The following is a 22,459-nucleotide window of genomic DNA, read 5'->3' on the forward strand; positions in this document are numbered from 1 at the left end:
AAAAATAGTTTTTCTAGTTTATCTTTATATTCAGTGTTACTAATTAATATTTTCTAGTTAATTAATTTGTTCTATATAAAAAAGTTATAATAGATTCTTTATAAGTAAAAACTATAACAAATAAAAATGAAATATTTTAAAAGAGTCTTCATAATTCATAACTATAATGTTTTTAACTTTAAAAATTATAACAAACCTGCTTTTGTGTGTGCATCCCATGGGTTAATTCACTATAATCTTAATTGGAAAACTACATAGACAACTGGTAATTTGCCTCCTAGTGGTTTATGTTAAAATAAAAAAGTAAAACCCCCTAATAGTTTTATGAAACCAATGCCACACTGGGCCCCATACAAAGTATATACAAATTAGATAAAATTGCATGCCTTCTTAAAATAATCAACCTAAAAGAAAGACTCCAAAATCCTTCCATCAAACAGCAAAATCAAAAACCGGCCTGCATTTTCAATGGGGTTAATTACCTGGTTATTCCTCTCAATCTTCCTATGCCAACAATCTTTGGCTTTCCAAGCTGGTCAGGAACTGGGCCTTCAGTTTCTGACTCGTGAGCTGTTGGCAGCAGCAAGAGAACCAGACTTCTTTGAATGGGTGAGAGGAATCAGAAGGAGAATTCACGAGTATCCAGAGCTAGGGTTTGAAGAGTACAGAACAAGTGAGATCATCAGGTCTGAGCTTGAATTGCTTGGAATCGACTACAAATGGCCAGTTGCCAAGACTGGAGTGGTAGCTACCATTGGTTCTGGTCAAAAGCCAGTTTTTGGTCTCAGAGCTGACATGGATGCCCTTCCTATACAGGTCCTCGCTCCCTCTTTTCTCTCATAGGTCTATGATTCCCTCATCCTCAACACACACAAAACGCACATAAATATATGGAACTAGTCCCTTCACAATTGATTACTGTTGGTCTATGCAGCAACTTGTACAAAGGATATCTTTTTTATCACTATTTTGAGTTGTTAAAAAAATTTCATACCTTGAGATTGACATCATCTACCAATAGCTATCGCCCTTAAGACACCCAAAAGACACAAAAATATGGAAATAATCTGGAATATGCTGTAAGTTAACAACTGAAGCAACATATACCGAGTAAATTGGGTTTTTCTTTTCACTCGCTGTCTTGAGCTGTTAATAAATTCGCATACCTTGAAATTGACATCTTCGGTTCGAAGGAAGAGGTAGAGTGGGAGCACAAGAGCAAGATTGATGGGAAGATGCATGCCTGCGGTCATGATTCTCATGTAGCAATGCTGCTTGGAGCAGCCAAGTTACTTCAAGCCAAGAGAGACACACTGAAGGTAGGTTGAAAATAATCACAAGAGACAACAATGAAAATTCGAAGTTCAAATTTTTTTATCCTTCTATTGGTTCTAAATTATATTCATTTATGAAGGGAACTGTAAAGCTTGTTTTCCAGCCTGGAGAAGAAGGTTTCTGTGGTGCTTACCATATGTTACAAGATGGCTGTCTTGATGATATTGATGCCATCTTAAGCATACATGTTATCCCATCAGTACCAACTGGCGCCATTGCTTCAAGACCCGGTCCATTGCTTGCTGGTACGGGGCTTTTTGAAGCTAAGATCCAAGGAAGAGGCGCACACGCTTCATCCCCACATTTGGCTAGGGACCCGATTCTTGTGGCTTCATCCACTATCGTTGCACTCCAACAGATTGTGTCTCGAGAGACAGATCCTCTTGAAGCTGCGGTATTTCTTTCCCACTTCCCTTGAAATCATTCTTGAATTGGTCCATATGTAGCTCCTCAAGGCACCTGCAATTGCCAGTGAATTGCATTCACATCTAATCTGGCTACATAGACTACCTGCCTGATAATATGGACGGTTTAATTCATCGAGTCAAATCAATACTGGCTCTTTAATCAATCCACTGTTAGGTTTGAAGATTGAATAGAGCCAGATGTAAAAAGGTGACTTGCGCTAATTCACTGGTGGCAATAGCCCTTGAAGCAATATCATCTTATCTGTTGTTGGTGTCGTTTAATTTTTGTAATTAATTTGTGATAAAACTGATTGTTACTAAGAACAAGTATACAAAACAAACGCGTTCTCTTTTCTTTTTTTTCTTTTTTTATTTTTCATAAGTTTAAAGCGTTTAGTTGTATCCTCGAGGTTTCATTACCAAACAGTTTCACTAACAATAGCTACTAGTCTGGTGATGCATGCATTGAATTGCAATGAAACTCCGCCTTCCAACAGCAACTGAATATTGACGAAATTCTTTCATTCATTTGAAATCATATAGGTGGTGACTGTTGGGTACATAGAGGGAGGCAAAGCTGGAAACGTAATTCCAGAATTTGTGAAATTTAGTGGAACCTTCAGGAGTTTGAGCAACGAAGGTGTCTCCTACCTGCAAAAAAGAATTAAAGAGGTAAAAGCATGCACTCATTCTGTGGTCCATTCAAAGACAGAAATGCACCAGTGAAATAAATGAATTTGTTCATCTTATAGATTATAGAGACCCTCGCAGCAGCGCATCAATGCAATGCTACAGTAAACTTTATGGAGGACAGACATCTGCCACAGCCCGTGATGATTAATGATGAAGCACTGTATAAGCACGCGAAGAATGTTGGAGAGGCCTTACTTGGAGAACCCAATGTTCAGCTATTCCCGGTAACCATGGGAGGGGAGGATTTCAGCTTCTTCTCCCAAAGGATGCCTGCTGCAATCTTTGTAATTGGGACGATGAACGAGACTCTAAAATCACACAAGCCACTGCACTCACCTTACTTTTTTATTGATGAGGAGGCTCTTCCAATCGGCACCGCTCTTAATGCTGCTGTTGCAATCTCATACTTGGATACACATGCTATGAAGACATGTGAGGAACCTCCTTCAGCTTTCCCTATCTGAAATGCAAGAATAGCATGCAAGTTTCCAGAAAATAAAATCAGCCGGAGTGCAGTAGAAATGATGCAAAAATGAAGATGCTGATGCAGTGTTTTAGTAATTGCATAAAGAATAAACTGTAGCAATTCTATACTGTTGATGATATGCAATGCAACTACACTTCAAGAATCTTTAATGTAGAGGAATATTATTTTCATTACCCATTTTTTATTCTATTTTCAGTCCAATTTTAAAAAAATTTATATTTAGTTTATTTTATTATGACGATAATGTAGATAATATAAAAAAAATAGAAAAAAGGAAGAGTTTAGGGGTGAAATACAAAAAAAGATAGAACAAGGGAATAAGGTGATTAGGGACCAAAAGATGATGTGAAAGATAATGCATAAGAGAATAATAAAAATAAATTGAAGGAGCAAGTAAAATTAAAATTTATTAAAAAATATTCTACACATTAAAAAGAAAAAAATTAATTAATTAGGACTCTATAGTTAAGAAAGAAATAATATAAATATCTGATATTAATTTTTCAGATTAATTTTTCTTATTTTGCAGGGATTTTAAACAACATAAATAGGACATTTTCAGACAAAGAGATAGAGGAGAAGGACAAGTTACAGACTCTCGCAAAATAAATTAGCAAAAATCCAAATATTCAAATATTTATTTAAAAAATTGGTTATAATTATTTTTTAAAATATTTTTTATTTAGAAATGTATTAAAATAATATATATTTTATTTTTAAAAAATTATTTTTGATATCAATATATCAAAATAATTTTAAAAAACTAAAATTATTAATTAAAAATAAAAAATTAAATATTTTAAAAAATACTTTTAAAACATACAAAATAAACAGTGGTCGGCAGTTGATTGACGCTGTAAGAAAAAGAAAAGAGAGTCTTGTATGGCACGGAGGGGTCCATTTGCCTCCTTGGGCTGGCAACACATGGAATGACGCTCCGAAAGGAAACTTGAAAGGATGCACGTGCAGACCATTCGCTGGGGCTGTTTCTTTTTTTCAGCAATTATCTTCTCGTTACAGCTGACTCTCACGACTAGTAACGGTCAATCTTGATCCCATATCTCACATCGCAAATATATTTTGATCTTGTTTTGAATAAATTCATGATGTATTCATGATTTTATTTTCATTTTTGTTTATGCTTTATTATATTAATTGGTTGAGATATTTTTATTTTTTTAATTAAAACAAGTGTTTAATTTAGCTTGTATATACCTCGATTAATCTCACATATTCTAAAATTAATTACTATATAAGTTTTTAATGACCTGAGATTTGTGAGACTCGAATCGTAATCTTTTAAGAAACAAACTTGAAATCTCACGAATTGAATTACATCTTCAGAATTTAATTGGTTGATATATCTGTAATTATTTGTGATGGTTATGTTTGGTAAAATAATTAATTTATGGGTTAATATAAATTAGATAATTAAATAAAATAATTCAAAAAGCTCAGTCCTGTTAATTATGATTAGAAATTTTGCCCCCTTAGTAAAATAAAATAAAGATTAAACTTTGTTGTCAAGCCATGAATCTCAATAAATAAAATAAAATAAAGATTAATGGCTTTCCAAGCTAGCTAGTATCCATTATAAATAAATAAAGCAAAAAGAAATCGATGAAACAACCACTATCAACCAGATACCAACTAAATAATATAAATAAGAATATTATTATTATTATTATATATGCCTTCAAATCAGTTTATAAAGCCCTCCTGACCGATTACAGAAGGAAGACTCCAAAGCTTTCCACCAAACATTTTGCTTGTATTTTCAATGAGGTTAATCACCTGTTTCTTGCTCTCAGTACTCTTCCTTTACCAACAATCTTTGGCATTCCAAGCTGGTCAGGAACTGGGCCTTCAGTTTCTGACTCGTGAGCTGCTAGCAGCGGCAAGAGAACCAGACTTCTTTGAGTGGGTGAGAGGAATCAGAAGGAGAATTCATGAGTATCCAGAGCTAGGATTTGAAGAGTACAGAACAAGTGAGATCATCAGGTCTGAGCTTGACTTGCTTGGAATCGACTACAAATGGCCCGTTGCCAAGACTGGGGTGGTAGCTACCGTCGGTTCCGGTCAAGAGCCAGTATTTGCTCTCAGAGCTGACATGGATGCCCTGCCTCTACAGGTCCTCACTCTTGCCCTCTTTTATCTCAAAGGTCCATGGTCCCATATATCACCCTTTACACATACACAAGGACACAAAAATAAAATTGTGGAACAAGTCCCTCTCTATGATGGGCCGCCATTGGCCAGTGATGGTTTTTACTTTGAGCTAATAATTACAGCAACTTATAATAGGTATATCTGTTGTTTCTTCCTTCTTTTGTTTAACTATCTTGAGCTATTAATAAATTTGCATACCTTCGATCGAAGGAAGAAGTAGAGTGGGAGCACAAGAGCAAGATTGATGGCAAGATGCATGCCTGCGGTCATGATTCTCATGTAGCAATGCTGCTTGGAGCAGCCAAGTTACTTCAAGCCAAAAGAGAAACACTGAAGGTAGATACAAACTAATTTTAAGAGAGCAAATAAAGACTGGAACTTGAAAATTCGAGCATCTCTCTCTTGGTACTAAACTATGTTTCCTTAATGTAGGGAACCGTGAAGCTTGTTTTCCAGCCAGGAGAAGAGGGCTATGCCGGTGCGTACCATATGTTACAAGATGGTTGTCTTGATGACGTTGAAGCCATCCTAAGCATTCATGTTATCCCATCAGTACCAACTGGAGCCATTGCTTCAAGACCCGGCCCGTTGCTTGCTGGTGTGGGACTTTTTGAAGCTAAAATCCAAGGAAGAGGTGCCCACGCTTCATCTCCACATTTGGCTAGGGACCCGATTCTTATGGCATCATCTGCAGTCGTTGCTCTCCAACAGATCGTATCTCGTGAGACAGATCCTCTTGAAGCTGCGGTAAGTCTCTTTTACTTCACCTGAAATCATTCTTGAATTGAGATTGTAACACGATCCAATAAACTCATAAAAACAGTCCATGACATGATCTGTGATATAGTGTCTATGGTCGCTAGATTCGTGTCTAAAAGCCTCAACTGCCAGTGAACTGCTTCCACGTCTAATCTGGTTGTATAGTTTGACTCATCGACTTCAAACACAAGGTGGACCTCTGCCCGCAAAATAGACAATTTGATTGTCATGACATGATCAGTGATAGGTTCTTCCAACCTGCTATTAGGTTTGGTGGAAACCGATCTAAAAAAGGTTCACGTGCTGTGCCAGTTGACAGGTGACAGTAGCCCTTGAAGAAACATCCTGTCTGGCAATACAAGTTTTGAATAACGATGAACTTAGCCTTCCAAATTTCAACAGCAATTATATATTAACAAAATTCATTCATTCATTTTGAATCATATAGGTGGTGACAGTTGGGTACATAGAGGGGGGGAAAGCTGGAAACGTTATTCCGGAAACGGCGAAATTTGGTGGAACTTTTAGGAGTTTGAGCAACGAAGGTGTCTCCTACCTACAAAAAAGAATTCGAGAGGTAAAACATTCACTCATTCTGTGATACTTTGGTTGTTTCCATTCAGTGAAAGAACGAGATGCAGAAGCAAAATAACTGTCCATTTTATAGATCATAGAGACCCATGCAGCAGTGCATCGATGCAATGCTACAGTGAACTTTATGGAGGACAGACATCTGCCACATCCTGTGATGATTAATGATGAACAACTGTATAAGCATGCAAAGAGGGTTGGAGAGGCCTTACTCGGAGAACCAAATGTGCAGCTATTCCCAGTAACAATGGGAGCAGAGGATTTCAGCTTCTTCTCCCAAAGGATGCCTGCTGCAATATTTGTTATTGGGACAATGAATGAGACGCTGAAATCAAATCAGCCGCTTCACTCACCTTACTTCTTTATTGATGAGGAGGCTCTTCCAATAGGTACAGCTCTTAATGCTGCCGTTGCAATCTCCTACTTGGATACGCAAATTGTGAAGACTTGTGAGGAACCTCCCTCAGCTTTTGCTTTATGAAAAGCAAGAATGGCATGCAAGTTAACAAAATCTGCAGAAGTGCAGTTGACATGGTGCAAAATAAATGTGTTGTTGCAGTGTTTAACTAATTGCAAAATGAATATGCTGTAGCACGTCTTTGCTAGAGATGATATGCGACTGCATTTCCAAGAATCTAATGATTGGGATATTTAGTAAGCTTTCAAGATCTTAATAAATCAAGTTGAGCATCCAAATCCCCCAGATTAGTAGCAATATCTGAGATGCTTCCTGCCCTATGGGAAAGGGAAGGAAACGGAAACAATGAAGCTTTGTCAAGAAATTAATTAGCGATGCTACAAAAATTGAGATTGTTCAAGTTAGTGGCATGTATACCTGACTTTACTTTCCCAACCTTATGCTCGCTTCTTATGTGTGCAACATAGGATAAAAAAACCACCCAAGGCAAGCTTGTTGGGAAGGTGATTAAAATCTCACAAGCATTGTATTGTTGGTGAACTGCAGATGGTAGCAGTTATAATTTATCAAATGTAAGGCATCATCTTCATTCAATCAATGGACAACGAACATGGTTGCTTCACTGATATCTTTTACAAGCACCATCTTTCTGTTGCTTTGAGCAATTGAGCTGCTGGAGTTTTCAGGTCGATGCAGGTTGAAACGGTGATGGAAAATCAAATCAGTTCCTTTCACTTAGACCTACACATGAACTTCACTCTAATACTGTTTTGAGAAAATCAATCTCGCTCCTCCAAGCTACTGAATACTGTGTATCCATGGTGCTTAGTGGTTAGTGCTGAGACCTGTAAAGCTATTTACATGCACCTAAAGAACCAAACTGAAAAAAAAATCGTTCACACACTGAAAACCTCGAACGCAGATAAAGCTTCACCCTTCTTAGATGTTGAAATTTTAATCACATGTTTATATTCTTATATATTTTAATGATAATAATTAAATAAAAAATATATTAATATTGTCAAAGAATATATTTACAATAAATCCAAAAACAAAGCAAGTGAACCTAGAATTAAGTATTCATGCTAGGGCAATATGTAAATTTTTTTATCTTGATAGTACAATTAAAATCAGTTTGCACACTTTATTCTGTATGTATATATAATTAATTAATCAGTTTAAAAAATATACCAGGTTTCGATTGTCAAAATCTTATATTCTATTATTTATCAAGGATAAATACTTGGAAATTCTATTAGAATTGATCCATTAATTGTCTTAACCAATCTAAACCGAATAACTGTTTTATTTATCAAATAAATAGTAACTTTTATAAATAGCTAGTGTGTGTGTATAACCTGTTTAATTGCAAAATTAAGGAAAGATTTTGAAAATGTATCATATACAAGCTTTTCTAAATACAAAAACACGGGTCCTTGATTATACTTATATTTATGCAATCAAGCCTTCATAATCTTGCATAATAATATATTTTTGTATTTTCACTGCACTTAAAACATTTTTTAAATCTTATAATTGTTATCTTGTGAGACATAAAGAGGTTAAAACTTTCAATTGTATTATTTATTTTATTGATAGAGTATCTTGTTGTAAACAAAAATTATGAATTATAAACTTTTGAGAGTTTAGATGAAAAACTCTTAGTTATTGATAAAGGACATCACCAAAATAAAATCTTGAAGAAAACTTTTTTTCAAGTGGTGAAAAAAGATTTAGTGTAGATTCACCAAATAATATTGTGCTTGCGAAGAATATAGTACTAAGTATGGTTTGGTATTTAAAATATAAATGTACGCTTGCCGAATCATGTTAAAAATCTTGCAATTTATATGTCTTAACTTCTTACTTTATATAATTTAATTAAATTATTGATTAATTATATGTAATTGAATCAATTTATTATTATTAATGAAACATCTAATTCACCTGTTCTGTTGATTTAATACTAGAAGAACAATATAAACCATGGCAGCAAAACATGTGTACAGATGATTAATCTATCTTCCCCACTTCCTAGTGAATACATGAAGCTTGAGATAACTTGTTTCTTGACTTTACGTTTTTTTGTTCAATGTTGTCTCTACTAACAGTTTATGATTGAACAGATCAACATTCTCAAGTCAAAAACTTATTATGAAAGCCTTGAACAAGCTTAATTCAAAGTTGTGAAGGAATGAGCAATTGGTATAAGACAATTTCTGATGATAATATGCACCTTGACATAAAATTCAAGATCAAGTAAACTTCTCCCACTGAAAACATGAGTACAACAGCCCATAGAAGTGGTGATTGGGTTAAAACTGCAGTAATATTTCCATGAGTAAACTCAGGCAGCAAATATTTCCCTGAGTTTCTCAGGCAGCAAATATTTCCATGAGTAAACTCAGGCAGCAAATCATTTGCTCCTTCACCAGTTAGAACAGTCAATTGAATGGGTAAGTCTTAAATATGTACAGGACTCAAGCTTCTTACATTCTAAGACATGATATCAAAGAGCAAACTTGCCAAGAATATCAACCGAAAAGGGATTCATCAAATATCTGAAGGCCCATGAAATACTCATCATCTCCACACGCTAGCTTAATGTTTGAATGTTTGCAATCAAAATGCAATATTCCATGTTCAATTGCCTAATGCTGCAACCAGGGACAGGGGACGGAAGGTCTAAAGCTCTAAAATTAATGGAGCAATGGATTGGAATCCACATAAAGGTTCCTCAAACCATCCCCCTTCCAGAAAGTAAATCTAAAATACTTCTTTTATACTCCAACTAATTCTACACGGAAATATGGGATCGTTGAGAACGATGCCAATAATTTCAGGCCTCTGTAAATATATAACTGCGACCAGGTATTTTTCTAACCCCTTTCTCCTTCATTTCATCCCTAACAATAGAAACATCTAACCATTGATTTGCTGAGGCATAGATGTTAGATAAGAGCACATAACTACCAGCCTTTTCAGGTTCAAGTTCTAACAGCCGATTAGCAACCTCCTCTTTCAACTCAACATCACCATGCAATTTACAAGCCCCAAGCAGTGCACCCCAAGCACAAGCATGAGGCTTCAAAGGCATGGACTTCAGAAGATCGTAAGCTGCCTTTAGCTGTCCTGCTCGGCTAAGTAGATCAACCATGCAGGCATAATGATCAGGAGAGGGAACTACTGAGTACTTGTTTTTCATGGTATCAAAAAAGTGCCAGCCATCCTCAATAAGCCCTCCACGGCTACAAGCTGTCAAAATTACGGTAAATGCCACTGAATCTGGAATCAACCCCTCATCTAACATCCTGTTAAACAGCTCAACAGCCTCAACTCCTCGGCCATGAATAGATAATCCTTGTATCAAAGAACAACATGGAATTAGGTCACGACTAGGCATATCTTCAAACAATTTTACCGCTTTTTCCATGTTCCCACACTTCGCATGCATGTCAATAAGGGCAGCAAGAACATGAGCCTGACGAGTATCAATTGATGTCTGGCTCAAATAGCTATCAACCCATTTAGCCATGTCGTGATTACCCAGTTGAGAACAAGCAGACATCAAGTTCACCATTATAAATTCATCGGGCTTAACATTCATAGACACCATTTCAAAAAATATCTTGACGGCCTCATTCGGCTGTTCATTCCGAGAATACCCAGAAATCAATGCGGACCATGCAACAACATCTTTTTCTGGAGCTTCATCAAACAATGCCCTTGCAGACGCCATATCTCCTACTTTCGCATATCCATCAATCATAACTGTAAATGAAACAACATTTCTCTCGACCATTTCATCAAACACCTTCCTCGCTCCACTTAAATCCCCTGCTTTCCCCAGTCCACTGATCATTGCATTCCACGACGGTAAATTCCTCACCGGCATTGTCTCAAACACCCTCTTAGCGTTTTCCAAATACCCAACACTTGCATATCCAGCAACCATTGCCGTCCAAGAAACCACATTTCTCTCAGGCATTTCATCAAACACTTTACGTGCACTCAATATCTCCTTGCATTTACCATAAAAACTAATCAAACTAGACCCAACATAAACATCATCACTAACTCCACACCGTATTGCCGACCCATGAACAATTTCACCTTCTTTCAGTCTCAATTCATTAGAACAAACCTTAATTAGCAGCGGATAAGTGTATTTATCAGGCAATGCATACTCGCTTTGTTTCATTCGATAAAAGAGCGAAAATGTGTCAATGAATTGGGAATTTTTAGAGAAGATATTGAGGAGGATGTTATAGAGGAAAGTGGAGGGGTTAAGGAGGCGATTAAAGATAGAAGTGGAGTAGGAAACCGAAGTAGAGATGGAGAGAAAGTGGGAGATTATAAAGTGGTCCTGTTCAAGACCTTTGTGGATTATGTGGGCGTGGAATTGTTGAAGGTGAGGGATTGTTTTGCAGGATTTAATGAGAAGTGAGATTGACGAGTTAGAGGAGGAAGGATTTGAAGGCATGAATGGGCTTGTAAGAGAGAGGGGGGTTTCTTTGCATGGTTTGGTGTATGAGAAACATAGGTGAGAGAGACATGAACTTAGTGGGCCAGATAATTGGATGGGTTTCGGCCCATTTATAAGAGATTTAACTTCTTCTGTTCAGTATATGAAAGAAATATATTCTTATGAATTTATCTGGTGGATATATAAAAATTGTGCCTTTTAAGTTATTTTTAAAAAATAATAATAATTTTGATTAATTTGCAAACCATCGTGAAGCAAGAACAGGGTCGAGGACAGTCGATCATTAGCTTGTTGATAGCTTTATCTATTGATGGCCCAATTCGCCTCATGGGCTAGACCCATAAAACTCCAATAAATCCCCGTTGCAATGTTATCAGGAATCATCTCCGATTCTCCACCAAAAAAGAGGAGGCCAAACCAAGCCGATTCTGTGAAATTAACAAACAAATACAATAAATCAAACCCAGAAAGATAATGATCTGGGCATACCCACCAACTCGGAAGCAACTAGCTGCCACAGTTGGGTTGTTTCTCACCGGTGCTTCACTTTCAGTCTATGGAGCCTACATGTCCCTCGCCAACATTGCCCCTCAACAAGCCCGAACCAAGGCTCGTAGCGATTATATTAAAGACCGCCTTCGGAAGATGCTAGACGATTAGACCGCTTCCATAGCCTCCTTAACGGCGGCGCGTGATGGTTTGGAGGACTGCGGCAGGTGGCATATGGTTTTCGTCTCTCAGTTTTGTAACTTTCGGTTCTACTTCGGTTGGGCTTTCTGGTTGTATTGGGCTGGGCTACTTGTTTTAAAATTGTTGTGGTATTTTATGCGCTGTATCAATTTCCAATTATTAGCATTATTAGTTTTTTTTTTAATGATATGAGGATTCCTCGGATTAACTTTTCTTTTTGTTTTTTGGGCAGTCAGCCCAGAATGCGAATGAGATATATTTAATATTTGATCATTTGTTTCGTGTTGTTTTTTTATTTTTAATTTTCCTTGTCTACAAAAAAAAAATCATAACATTGAGTTGATTTTTAATTTTATATAGAAGAATCTAGTTTGATTGTTTGTGAACAATTTCGAATAACAGGATCAAAAAAGAAAATGAGGTTAAATGAAAAATTTTTATTTTAAAAAAATCTTTTTTGGTCCTTTATTTTTTTAGTCCAACCATTAAGATTTTTTTTATTATTATTATTATTTAACATTACATTACTTGGTAATTTAGTTTGATAATTCGTCTCATATTGTTTTCTTTCAAATTAACTTAGTATAAAAATAGGCCGACATGCTTGGGCTTATTTTTAAAAGCCTTAATGCAATGAGCTAATTAGGCCTACATAAATAGTTTTTTTTAAAAAAAAATATTTTCAAGCAAATAGATAATTGAAAGTATAATATTTTTGAAAATGTAATTTCCTTTAAATTCTTAGATTAGTTAATATTTTTTTAAAAAAATATATTATTTAATGAAAATTCATTTAATATTTATTTGTTCTCAAATGATTTCCTATTTTGTGTAAGTCATCCTAATCAATTTTTTTTTTATTTTGTTCAGTTGTTTTACTATGATCACAAATGTTTATTATTATATAATTAAATAAAATTTTGTTTAAAAAAAAATTAAACTTATTGAATTTAATTGGGTTCATGACTCAGGACTCAAGTTGACCGAGATTGAACCAATATGTCATCATCTTAATATCAAAAAAAAAAAAAAAAACAGATGTCATTTTGATTATTTTTTTAATTCAAACCAAGTTTTTAACAATTTTTCAAGTTATTTTTAAACTTATCAAGTTGATCAAGTCACATTAAATCAACTTTTATTTTGTTTAATTTAAAACTCGGGCTAGACAAAAATTCAGGTCAGAAGGTTTCAAAAATAAGAAAATCTCATAAATTCTTTTAGGAGAGAGAAATTGCTTACATATTATACTCTATTTACTCATAGAAAATAAAAGGCATAACTTTCTTTTGTGTTAGCTTAAGTGTTAGCTCTTTTCTTTTGTATTTTAAGTGTTTATGTATTGTACTCTATTCACTCTTAGAAAATAAGAGGCATAACTTTCTATTTATAGAAAAACTTAAAAAATTTTATAAAGAAAAAAATATCAATTTGTCCCTTAAATAATATCACATATATTATTTTAAGTTAATTTTATAAATTTATTCAATTAAGTCCTTACTTTATTATTTTTAGATCTAGAACTGTATTCTCTTGTATTAATTATATTATAATCTTTAATTTTTAAAATTTATTTATAATTAAATCACACCTAATTAATCATTTCTTTTTAGTTGACAACAAGACATATATACTAATAATAAGATCACTAGCTAATGGCAATTCAAACGTGACCATAAAAATTAAAAAAAAAAAAACATCTTTGAAATTTATTGTTCATTGCATTGGTTTAAGAGACCTTTTGTCATTATCTAGACAATACTAATAACATGCTAGCTATCTTTTTTTATCTAATTTCCTTCTTCATGTTTGTCTACTTGGGAGTAATTTCCTTAGAAGGCTAATACTTGATGCATGTATTTTTGCATTTGCTTGCTTCCTTTCTTTTTTTTTTAAAAAAAAAAGGCTCTAAATCCAATCCATATACAATTTTATAGCATGTTGATTGATAAGAACTTAGAAGTCAAATATTATGGCTTAAAAAAAGTCCATTAATCATTTTTTTTTTTTTTGCATTAACACCGTAAAAAAGATTGGTAAAATATCATATTTCAGAAAATATTTATATATATATAGCATAGTTTTGTGAGTCACAAATGGTGCATGTATCACTATGATATAAATTACAATAGAGAGAGAGAGAAAAGAAAAAAAGAAAGAGATTTTAGAATCACATTAAAACTCTGATGACAACATCATTGATATCATCTGAAATATCTCAATGATACGAATCCAATAAAACTAAAAAATATCATCAACAGTGATCGGAGTAAGCCTCATGAGTTTTTCAAAGACAAGTAAGCCACTTGTGCTGTTTTTGGATGGCTTGTGTAACATACTCTGATCATCATTAGTGATCTTCTTTGGTGTCTTGAATTCTTTTTGTCGAGTTATGTCTGACTGTACTAATTGTTATTGAAATTTCGTTGTGCTTCTAGGATCTCTCTCTCTCCCCCTCCTCTCTTCACGAATTACAATAAAAAGGGATGAGAGATGAGAAAAAAAAACAAAGAAAAAAAAAAGAATTTTGAAAGTACATTGAAACTCTAATGACAATATCATCGGTACCGTAAAAAAGATCCTGAGAAAACGAATCTAACAACATCTAAAAAGATTACCAATAATGATCAGAGTGGACCGCACAAACTGCTCAAAGTTAAAGGAGTCATCCGCCACCTATGAACGGTTCGTGTGACCCACTTTGATCATCATTAATGATATCTATTGATGTTATTGGATTAGTCTCATTGATATCTTTTCTAATAATATTAGTTAAGTTATCATTTTAATTTTAGTGTACCTCTGAGTTTTTTGTTTTTTTTTATTAGTGTACTATTTTTTTAAATATTTTATAAACCGTGTTATTTTTTCAAGAAAAATTATAATGTGCTAAAAAAAAACCTCCATTTTTTTCCTGAAGTGGAGCCAAATCTAAGCAAAATACTTGATATTGATGTGGAGAATCTGTTACACGATAGATATAAATGATCAAATTCAGCAGGATTCCAATTACAGTGCCTGAGCACAAGTAGTCGTAATAGATTACCAACTGAAAAACCAATTCTTACGATCTTTCTGGGTTAACCCTCGCAATTGTTGTCGCAAACTAAAAGATCATGTTGGCTCTCTGATTCAATTGCGACAACAATTTGAGAAAGATGCAATTTTTACTTAAGAATATGATCTCTGATTCAACGGGGTATGTAGCCAGAAAGATCACAATCAAACTTGCTATAAACATACCCCGTTGACTGCCATTAAAACCATAAACAACAAGTGTAATCTCACAATCAAACTTGCTATAACCATGCATATTTCTCAACATAGAATGCACATCATATTCTTAAGTAAAAATGATAATGTCCAGTCACCTTTAGATAATTTAATTTATTCAATCCATAATCTATAATCAAACTACTTGTACCAAAAAAAAAGAGTTGTTACTGGATGTTTTTGCATCTGTTATTTATAAAACATTTGTTTGAGCATCGGCTGTTGAGTATTGATAGTTTCGATGTTCTAACATGGTCAAAATATCAATGTTTTATTACTACAATGCTGATGCTGAAACACAACGGTATGGACAAGCATGAAACCAGATTTCCAACAGACAGACAGCATTTGTACGTGCGTCCTACTCCTACATAGTTCATAACGCCGAGTGCTGCCAACAACCTCACTCACTCACTCAAGAGGCAATAGTGAAAAGTGTACTGCTCAAGTAAAACTTGTCTGTCTTTAATGGAGGAATCAACAAAAAATGCGGAGGCTAAGAAAGTAAAGAAGAGAGGACATCGTCCTCTCATCGTAGCACAATCACCGGCCGAAAAGGCCCACATCATGGTCCCTGCCATGTGTAGCACTGCCATTTACCGCCTCAGAGGTGAACTGGGTCTCGGCTCCTGCGGTGCAGCCATTCACTGGCTCGTCCACCATGCCCGGCCTGATCTCATTCCCGCCCCCGAACCACCCACTAAGACTAAATCGTCTAAGACTTGCTCCAGTCGCAAAACGGACTCCGTTGATCATGACCCAATTCCAAAACCCGCTTACATGGCGAGGGCAGATGGTGATACGCCTGTTTCTGATTTTCCGGCAACCGCCCCGGCAGCGAGGTCTCCTGTGAGAGCCACTGTGGTTCAGGCTTCGACGGTGGTTTTTGACACTCCGGCAACATTGGGTACTTGAAGTTGTGTCTTTTTTCTTTTTCCTTTCGTTTTCTAATCTGATAAAGAATGGGTTTTCTTCTATATTTTTTTTTTTTATCTGTTCCAGTCTTTGTTTCTTCTTGTTAAGCAGATAAAGCAGAGAGATTGATTGCCGGTGCAGCAGCATATGGGTCACAATTAGTTGTGTTTCCAGAAGCTTTTGTTGGTGGTTATCCTAGGAGTTTGAGGTTTGATGCTACAAATCCAACTGAAGGAGATGGTTTGCAGAGGTACTATGCCTCAGCTATTGATGTGCCTGGTGAGAGCCCCTTTTGATCGCTTATGTGGCATTTCGCTTTCTGTAACTTGTGCCAATCTATGCCTTACTCCTTCATCTGCCAGCTAAGAACTTTTTGTAGCAGAAAAGGAACTTAGTTGTAAGAAACAAGTGCTCCAGAAATTGACATGGCTTAACATCAGCAGAAATGGAAATAAAAATGGGTGCATTGAATCTGTAGATTGTTGATCATTTCATTGCGATTTGAATTTTTAGAATGCTGAATAGAGACAGCTGCTGGAGCTGAAAACAAGCGGACCTATTACTTCGTTTTGTGTGTCGTAGCTCATTTTGGTTTGGACACGTGAATTTGCAGGTCCTGAAGTTGAGAGACTTGCGAAAATTGCTGGTAAATATAAAGTACACTTAGTAATGGGAGTGGTGGAGAGAGCTGGATTTTATCTCTACAGTACAATGCTGTTCTTTGATTCCCAGGGACAGCATCTCGGACAGCATCGCAAGATAACACTAGTGGCATCAGAAAGTGCAGTGTGGAATTCTGGAGGGAAATCAACATTGCCAATATATGAGACCTCAATTGGGAAAATTGGTGGCCTTACCTGTTGGGACAATAAATGGCCACTTCTAAGAACTGAGTTATATGATAAAGGTACAACTCTTCTCCTTGCTACTTTAAAAGTTCTTCTGTTTTTTAACATTTAAGTTCCCATGTCTTTCAGCATTACAAAGTTGGCAAATCGCATTCTACAATCTGCAATTTCAATTACCCTTTTATGCCTTTTCCCCATCAGAGATGTTCTCCTGCAAAATGGAGCTCTCCAATCTTTCATTAAGTCTGTTTTGTACCATAAATATAGGTGTAGAAATATATTGTGCGCCTACGGCTGATGCAGGGGAAATATGGAAAGCATCCATGATCCATATTGCCCTGGAAGGTGGTTGCTTTGTTCTTTCTGCAAATCAATTTTGCAGGAGGAGAGATTATCCATTTCCACCTGGAGATTCAAATGGTGATGCATCATTAGATGCCATCACATGCGCTGGAGGTAGTGTTATCATTTCACCATCAGGGACCATCTTGGCTGGTCCTAGTTACCATGGAGAATGTCTTATCTCAGCTGATCTAGGTATCAATTCATTTATTTTATTGATTAATCTGCTGATCCGTTCATTTCATTTAGTATTCATCTACATAATTGGTCCCAAAATGTATACGAAGTTAGCACCTCTATTTCTGTAACATGTGTTAGACCTGATTTTATTTTGAACAGATTAGCCAAAACATCATCTCCTCTTTCTTGCCATATTTTATGAAACTCTCTAATCATTATTTTCAATCCACTATCTCAGACCTTGGAGATATCATTCTAGCAAAGACACAATATGGCGGAATTAGAAACATGTCGGGGTGACTGCAAATGGATACAATTCCTCTTTGTCTGCGACAGAAATGAAAACTAAAGCTCCTGGAGAGCGTTCAGAGCAACTTAGCTGTGTAGAACATGTTAGTTCTAGAATAACCTTTTCTAGTCTACTAATGGGAATGCCTAGAATTTGCTTATCATCAGTTTTCTCCAGTTTCCATGGGTACAAAGTGCAGGGCAAGACTTGTCTGCTGGCCTAAATAACTAGGTTCAGAGAAACTGAGTGTGCTTGTATAACAGCCATTCTGGGCAATTTTGATGTGGACAGTAGGTCCGAGGTTAAATTAGATTGTAAGATTTGGCCAAACCCGGTGTAACATAGAGTTGCTGAAACTAATTCGAATGCTTTTGATACTGTTACAAAATCTAGATTATCAATGAATTCCCTTGCTTGAGGAATGCTAGTAACACGAGACCCATCCATTGTTCTTGTGCTACATTCATGGCTATGATGGGATGCGAGAGATGTGGCATGCACAAATGTCACTGGCGTTTCTCTTTTTTGCTCAAAGACACATGTTGTTGACTGTCACAGCAATGTTGAACCAAAGAGTGTATGTAATGGAAAGTTACCAGACAGCTGGATCTAGAAAGAGTTGATCCATGATGAATTCCATGGGGACACAAAGAAAGGTGTCTGGGAGAGGCGTGCCTGAAGCGTGATTTCCTGTTCTGCACCCATCCTGTTGCTGGCTTGGTGCTTTTTTAGCCTCATAACCGAATTCCATGATAACTTGGCCATTTGTGTGCCTCCAAATTTAACTAAACTCGCCACTCTTGAGCTGATTTGACGCAAAATAACCGCGTTAAAAAGAGATAAAAGAGTGAATTCACGCTATCCTGGTGCAACGTATCGTGTTATTAATCATGGTTTGGAGGCTGATAAAGTTAAATGGATGGGTTTTAGATCACATGAATGGACTTGGATTAATTTAAAAAATAAAAAATATATATGTTTGAGATTTTAATATTTTACAAGAAAAAAATTTTAAATAATACATATGGATATGGACTATATAAAAAAAAATATGAGGTATAAAGTGTAATATAGTTATCTCATATTAAAAAGTTAAAAAATAATTCATGTAGATGTAGATTATAAAATATATATATATATACACACACACACACACATATAAAAGGTATGAAATGTAGTATAATTATCTCACATCAAAAAATTAAAAAACAAATATAAGCTAGATATAATTATTCTACATTGAAAAGTTAAATGATTCATTTGGATGTGGGTTATAATTATTTCATGTTGAAAAGTAAAAAAAAAAAAAAAAAAAAAAACAATATGGATATAAGCTATATATAGTTATTTCACATCAAAAAATTAAAAAACAAAACATGTTAATGTTGGCTATAAAAAAATTTGATGCAGAAAGTATAAAAAGTTAAGATTCAATCCACCCACGTGTATATAAACTATAAAAAAAAATAAAAGACTAAATACTCATAAATTAATTTTATATTGTTAGGATTTATTAAAAATATATTAAAAAAAAAATTAAGTCACAACGAGGTAACTTTTATTTTGGATTGATTATTTAAGTTTGACTAGGCCAATTGTATCTTTGGATTTATTTGGTTTGAATCCTGGCTAAGATCTCAAGACGTCTTGGTTCTAGATCAACTCATCAGACCAGATTTCGTAACTATAATACAAAATTATTGCAACAATATAGAACATAATTAAAGTTGATGTCATCCAAATTCCATGTTGATCTCTTCCAAAGGCAAGTTCTCATATAGGCTAATATAGTTTTAGATACAAGTAAAGATATTAATTAAAAAAAGATAATTACTTATTGTTTTTAGTTTGCCTGTATTCTTTTAAAAATCAAACTTTACTTTAATGAAAAAAACAAGTAAACGTAATGCACGAAGATTTTTAGAGAAAAATTATTTTTCTTAGTTATTACTATTTGTTATTTAGTTTAGAAAAATATTTTCTTTTATAATAATTTTATTTTTTCTATTTATTTTAGAAAAATAAATATTGAGATTGATAATTTTATTTTTTTTTCTAGTTTATTTCAAAGGCATGAGCAAAGGATGGAACTTCTTGATTGGGATGAGTATCATAAAAATTTTGGTGATCTCATTTATAGTGAAATAGAAGTGGATTTGTATTCTCCACCAATTGATAATATTTATTTTGATGATGTAATGTTGATGGTGATATCATAAATAACGATACTAATGATAATGATGATATCATTAATGAAGTTCTTGTTAATAAGATAGAAGTTAAGTGCAAAGAAAACATGGACTATTATCACAAAAGTAGATGTATTTAAGGGTTACATGTACACAATAAACATTAATGAAACAAATTTGAGATTTGCAATTTATTATTCAAGAAACCAATGGAAGAGAAATAATTTGTCAATTGGTGTTTCTTATTCGAGTTTTAAGATAAAAGGACTAAAGTTGATGTCTAAAATGTTATACACTTAAAGCGAATAAATAAAAGGGTTAGAGAGTTTTGATTGGACCTCCATGAGATCGAGGTCAAAGCAATTTGAACATGAGGATGAGTTCTTTTTAGCCTTGAGAGACTGATGTAGAAGATCTTTTTCTAATGCACAATTTTATGTTATTGAGAATAATTTTGTATATGGCTATTGGATCAGATTAAGAATTTTCTAAGAGATTTCAAAGTCCTTGTTCTTATAGAATTAAAATTTCACATCAATTAGAGATCGAAAAGGTCTTTCTATAATGCCTAAAATTTACTACTCAAGATTTGTTATATTTTTCTAATTGGTTTAGGATTATTTTTTTATTTGGATTAAAAATCCTTTATTATTTTTCCACCTTTATTTATGATATTTTTCCTAGTTTTTTTAGAATTTTTATTACATTTCTTTTATTTTTTTAGGTTTTCTTGTTGGTTTAGGTGAGTTTTTAGGTTTATTTAAAGAGTTATAAACCTTTTAGAGAGGTAGACTACCACAACATAAAATATTTGGTAATAAAATTTTGAATTAGAATTTCTATGTGATCCCTTTTCAACATAGTTTTATATTATTCCACTTGCTGTCTTTCTTATATTGCTTTCGTCTAAGTTAACTGGCATTAGAGGTATATTGTGAAGCTTACTTGGTGGTTGGCTCTAATAGGAGGAAGAAGAGACTAACCAAGAGTCTCCAGCTAGTGTACAAAAAACCTATTTTAAAGGCAAATATAGAGGAGGAAACCTCTCGATAGGGAAAAGAATCCTCGAGATTTTAAATTTTGAATTAGGCTTCCTGATTTTGTAAGAACTTTACAAGCAAATGAGTTTATTGATTGGTTGAACAAAGTTGAATGAATTTTAAAGTATAATGAGGTTTTAAGACATATGATGGTGAAACTAATTGCGATCAAATTGAAGGGTTGGGGCTTCTACCTGGTGGGATCAGTTCAGGAGGTCATGAGAGAGGTGAGAACAGTCGAGAATTAATGACTACGATAAGATGAATGAGCACTTTTTTTCTTTTGGTTATACGTAAACCATGCACCAAAGACTTGAGATAATAAGGTAAATATGTTAATGATTAAACTGACAAGTTCTATCAATTAGTGGCCAGGAATAACTTGGTATAAATGGAATAGCATTTTATGGCAAGATTTGGCGGTTTATCCAGGATATGTTGTGCTTGCATGTTATCTAGACAATTTCAAAGGCTTATCAAAGGGCTTTGACAATTGAAAAACAACAAGTTGCTCGAGCAATTTGTAAAAATTTCTATGCAAATTAGTACAATAAAGAAGGGCACAACAATAACAATGGTCAACCACCCTCCAAGCCAGACCAATTTAGCAAACTTCAGAAATAACAAGTCAGAGTACAAGTCAGGGTTCTAGTTAAACTTTCCCAATTTGTTGTTATAAATATAGCAAATTAGGGCATCGAGTCAATGAGTGTAGCAAATCAAAATTTTATCCGAGTAAAAATTTACTGATAAAAGAGCTTGTGGATGATCTTGTTTATGACAACTCATATAATAGAGAGTTGAACTTGTATAGAGATGGTAGTGCTGACCTAGTAATCCAAAGGAGCTTGTTGACTCCCTAATGTGATTTAGATGAAGATTTGCAACACACTAACATCTTTCATTCGACATTCACCATAAAAGATAAGGTTTGCAACTTAATAATAGACAGTGGTAATTGTGAGAATATGTTGTCCCCAGAGGCAGTAAAGAAGCTCCAACTAAAAACTAAGAGCCACCCTAAGCCCTACAAGCTAATTTGGTTGCATAAAGATATTGAGATAATTGTGGATAGGCGTTGTCTCGTTTTGTTTTCTATGAGCAAGAGATGGTTTAATAATATTTAGTGTGATATGGTATATATAAATACATGTCATCTACTATTAGGCAGGTTATGAAAATATAAAAGGAATGTTATACATGACAAGTAACATGATACATATACATATAAAAAAAATAAGCATATTGGTATATAGGAGAGAGGAAGTGGTTATTGAAAGTAAGGATAAAAATATAAGGGATGATGTTACGACATCAAGGTTGTTACTGGAGAAGAAAATCAATATAT

At 34.5% G+C, this 22,459-nt stretch overlaps 5 protein-coding genes across 6 annotated transcripts; 4 read left to right on the forward strand and 1 right to left on the reverse strand.

Annotated features, from left to right (window-relative positions):
* The first annotated feature begins 399 nt into the window (after window positions 1–399).
* LOC118030727 (IAA-amino acid hydrolase ILR1-like) lies at window positions 400–3,092 on the forward strand. Its single transcript, XM_035034953.2, has 5 exons — window positions 400–816; window positions 1,194–1,319; window positions 1,415–1,729; window positions 2,286–2,414; window positions 2,495–3,092. The coding sequence occupies exons 1-5, from the start codon at window positions 469–471 to the stop codon at window positions 2,897–2,899; spliced, it is 1,323 nt and encodes a 440-aa protein (XP_034890844.1). The 5' UTR covers window positions 400–468; the 3' UTR covers window positions 2,900–3,092.
* Window positions 3,093–4,624: 1,532 nt separating this feature from the next.
* Window positions 4,625–7,099, forward strand: LOC118030723 (IAA-amino acid hydrolase ILR1-like). The gene is made up of 5 exons (XM_035034950.2): window positions 4,625–5,053; window positions 5,302–5,427; window positions 5,524–5,838; window positions 6,299–6,427; window positions 6,518–7,099. The coding sequence occupies exons 1-5, from the start codon at window positions 4,703–4,705 to the stop codon at window positions 6,920–6,922; spliced, it is 1,326 nt and encodes a 441-aa protein (XP_034890841.1). The 5' UTR covers window positions 4,625–4,702; the 3' UTR covers window positions 6,923–7,099.
* A 2,008-nt stretch (window positions 7,100–9,107) lies between these two features.
* On the reverse strand, window positions 9,108–11,572 carry LOC118030655 (putative pentatricopeptide repeat-containing protein At5g37570). Its single transcript, XM_035034842.2, has one exon. The coding sequence runs from the start codon at window positions 11,340–11,342 to the stop codon at window positions 9,699–9,701; it is 1,644 nt and encodes a 547-aa protein (XP_034890733.1). The 5' UTR covers window positions 11,343–11,572; the 3' UTR covers window positions 9,108–9,698.
* A 140-nt stretch (window positions 11,573–11,712) lies between these two features.
* Window positions 11,713–12,239, forward strand: LOC118030657 (uncharacterized). The gene has a single exon (XM_035034845.2). The coding sequence runs from the start codon at window positions 11,820–11,822 to the stop codon at window positions 12,003–12,005; it is 186 nt and encodes a 61-aa protein (XP_034890736.1). The 5' UTR covers window positions 11,713–11,819; the 3' UTR covers window positions 12,006–12,239.
* A 3,309-nt stretch (window positions 12,240–15,548) lies between these two features.
* Window positions 15,549–18,270, forward strand: LOC118030656 (bifunctional nitrilase/nitrile hydratase NIT4B). Of its 2 annotated transcripts, none has more exons than XM_035034843.2 (5): window positions 15,549–16,215; window positions 16,332–16,502; window positions 16,837–17,130; window positions 17,339–17,608; window positions 17,832–18,270. In XM_035034843.2, exons 1-5 carry the CDS (start codon window positions 15,777–15,779, stop codon window positions 17,891–17,893), a joined length of 1,236 nt encoding a protein of 411 aa, XP_034890734.1. In that variant the 5' UTR covers window positions 15,549–15,776; the 3' UTR covers window positions 17,894–18,270. The 2 variants fall into 2 exon arrangements, with proteins under 2 accessions (XP_034890734.1, XP_034890735.1); XM_035034844.2 differs by having other exon boundaries at window positions 15,552–16,215; window positions 16,335–16,502.
* The last annotated feature ends 4,189 nt before the right edge of the window (window positions 18,271–22,459 follow it).

Source organism: Populus alba, chromosome 6, assembly GCF_005239225.2.
Source record: "Populus alba chromosome 6, ASM523922v2, whole genome shotgun sequence".
NCBI classification, from domain to species: Eukaryota; Viridiplantae; Streptophyta; class Magnoliopsida; order Malpighiales; family Salicaceae; genus Populus; species Populus alba.

Coding starts and splice junctions, on each gene's coding strand:
- LOC118030727 (XM_035034953.2), top strand. CDS start 469: ATGGGGTTAATTACCTGGTTATTCCTCTCAATCTTCCTATGCCAACAA. Junction 1,730..2,285: donor CAGATCCTCTTGAAGCTGCG/GTATTTCTTTCC, acceptor GAAATCATATAG/GTGGTGACTGTTGGGTACAT. Junction 2,415..2,494: donor TGCAAAAAAGAATTAAAGAG/GTAAAAGCATGC, acceptor TTCATCTTATAG/ATTATAGAGACCCTCGCAGC.
- LOC118030657 (XM_035034845.2), top strand. CDS start 11,820: ATGATCTGGGCATACCCACCAACTCGGAAGCAACTAGCTGCCACAGTT.
- LOC118030723 (XM_035034950.2), top strand. CDS start 4,703: ATGAGGTTAATCACCTGTTTCTTGCTCTCAGTACTCTTCCTTTACCAA. Junction 5,428..5,523: donor CCAAAAGAGAAACACTGAAG/GTAGATACAAAC, acceptor TCCTTAATGTAG/GGAACCGTGAAGCTTGTTTT. Junction 5,839..6,298: donor CAGATCCTCTTGAAGCTGCG/GTAAGTCTCTTT, acceptor TGAATCATATAG/GTGGTGACAGTTGGGTACAT.
- LOC118030656 (XM_035034843.2), top strand. CDS start 15,777: ATGGAGGAATCAACAAAAAATGCGGAGGCTAAGAAAGTAAAGAAGAGA. Junction 16,503..16,836: donor CTCAGCTATTGATGTGCCTG/GTGAGAGCCCCT, acceptor GTGAATTTGCAG/GTCCTGAAGTTGAGAGACTT. Junction 17,131..17,338: donor AACTGAGTTATATGATAAAG/GTACAACTCTTC, acceptor CCATAAATATAG/GTGTAGAAATATATTGTGCG.
- LOC118030655 (XM_035034842.2), bottom strand. CDS start 11,342: ATGCCTTCAAATCCTTCCTCCTCTAACTCGTCAATCTCACTTCTCATT.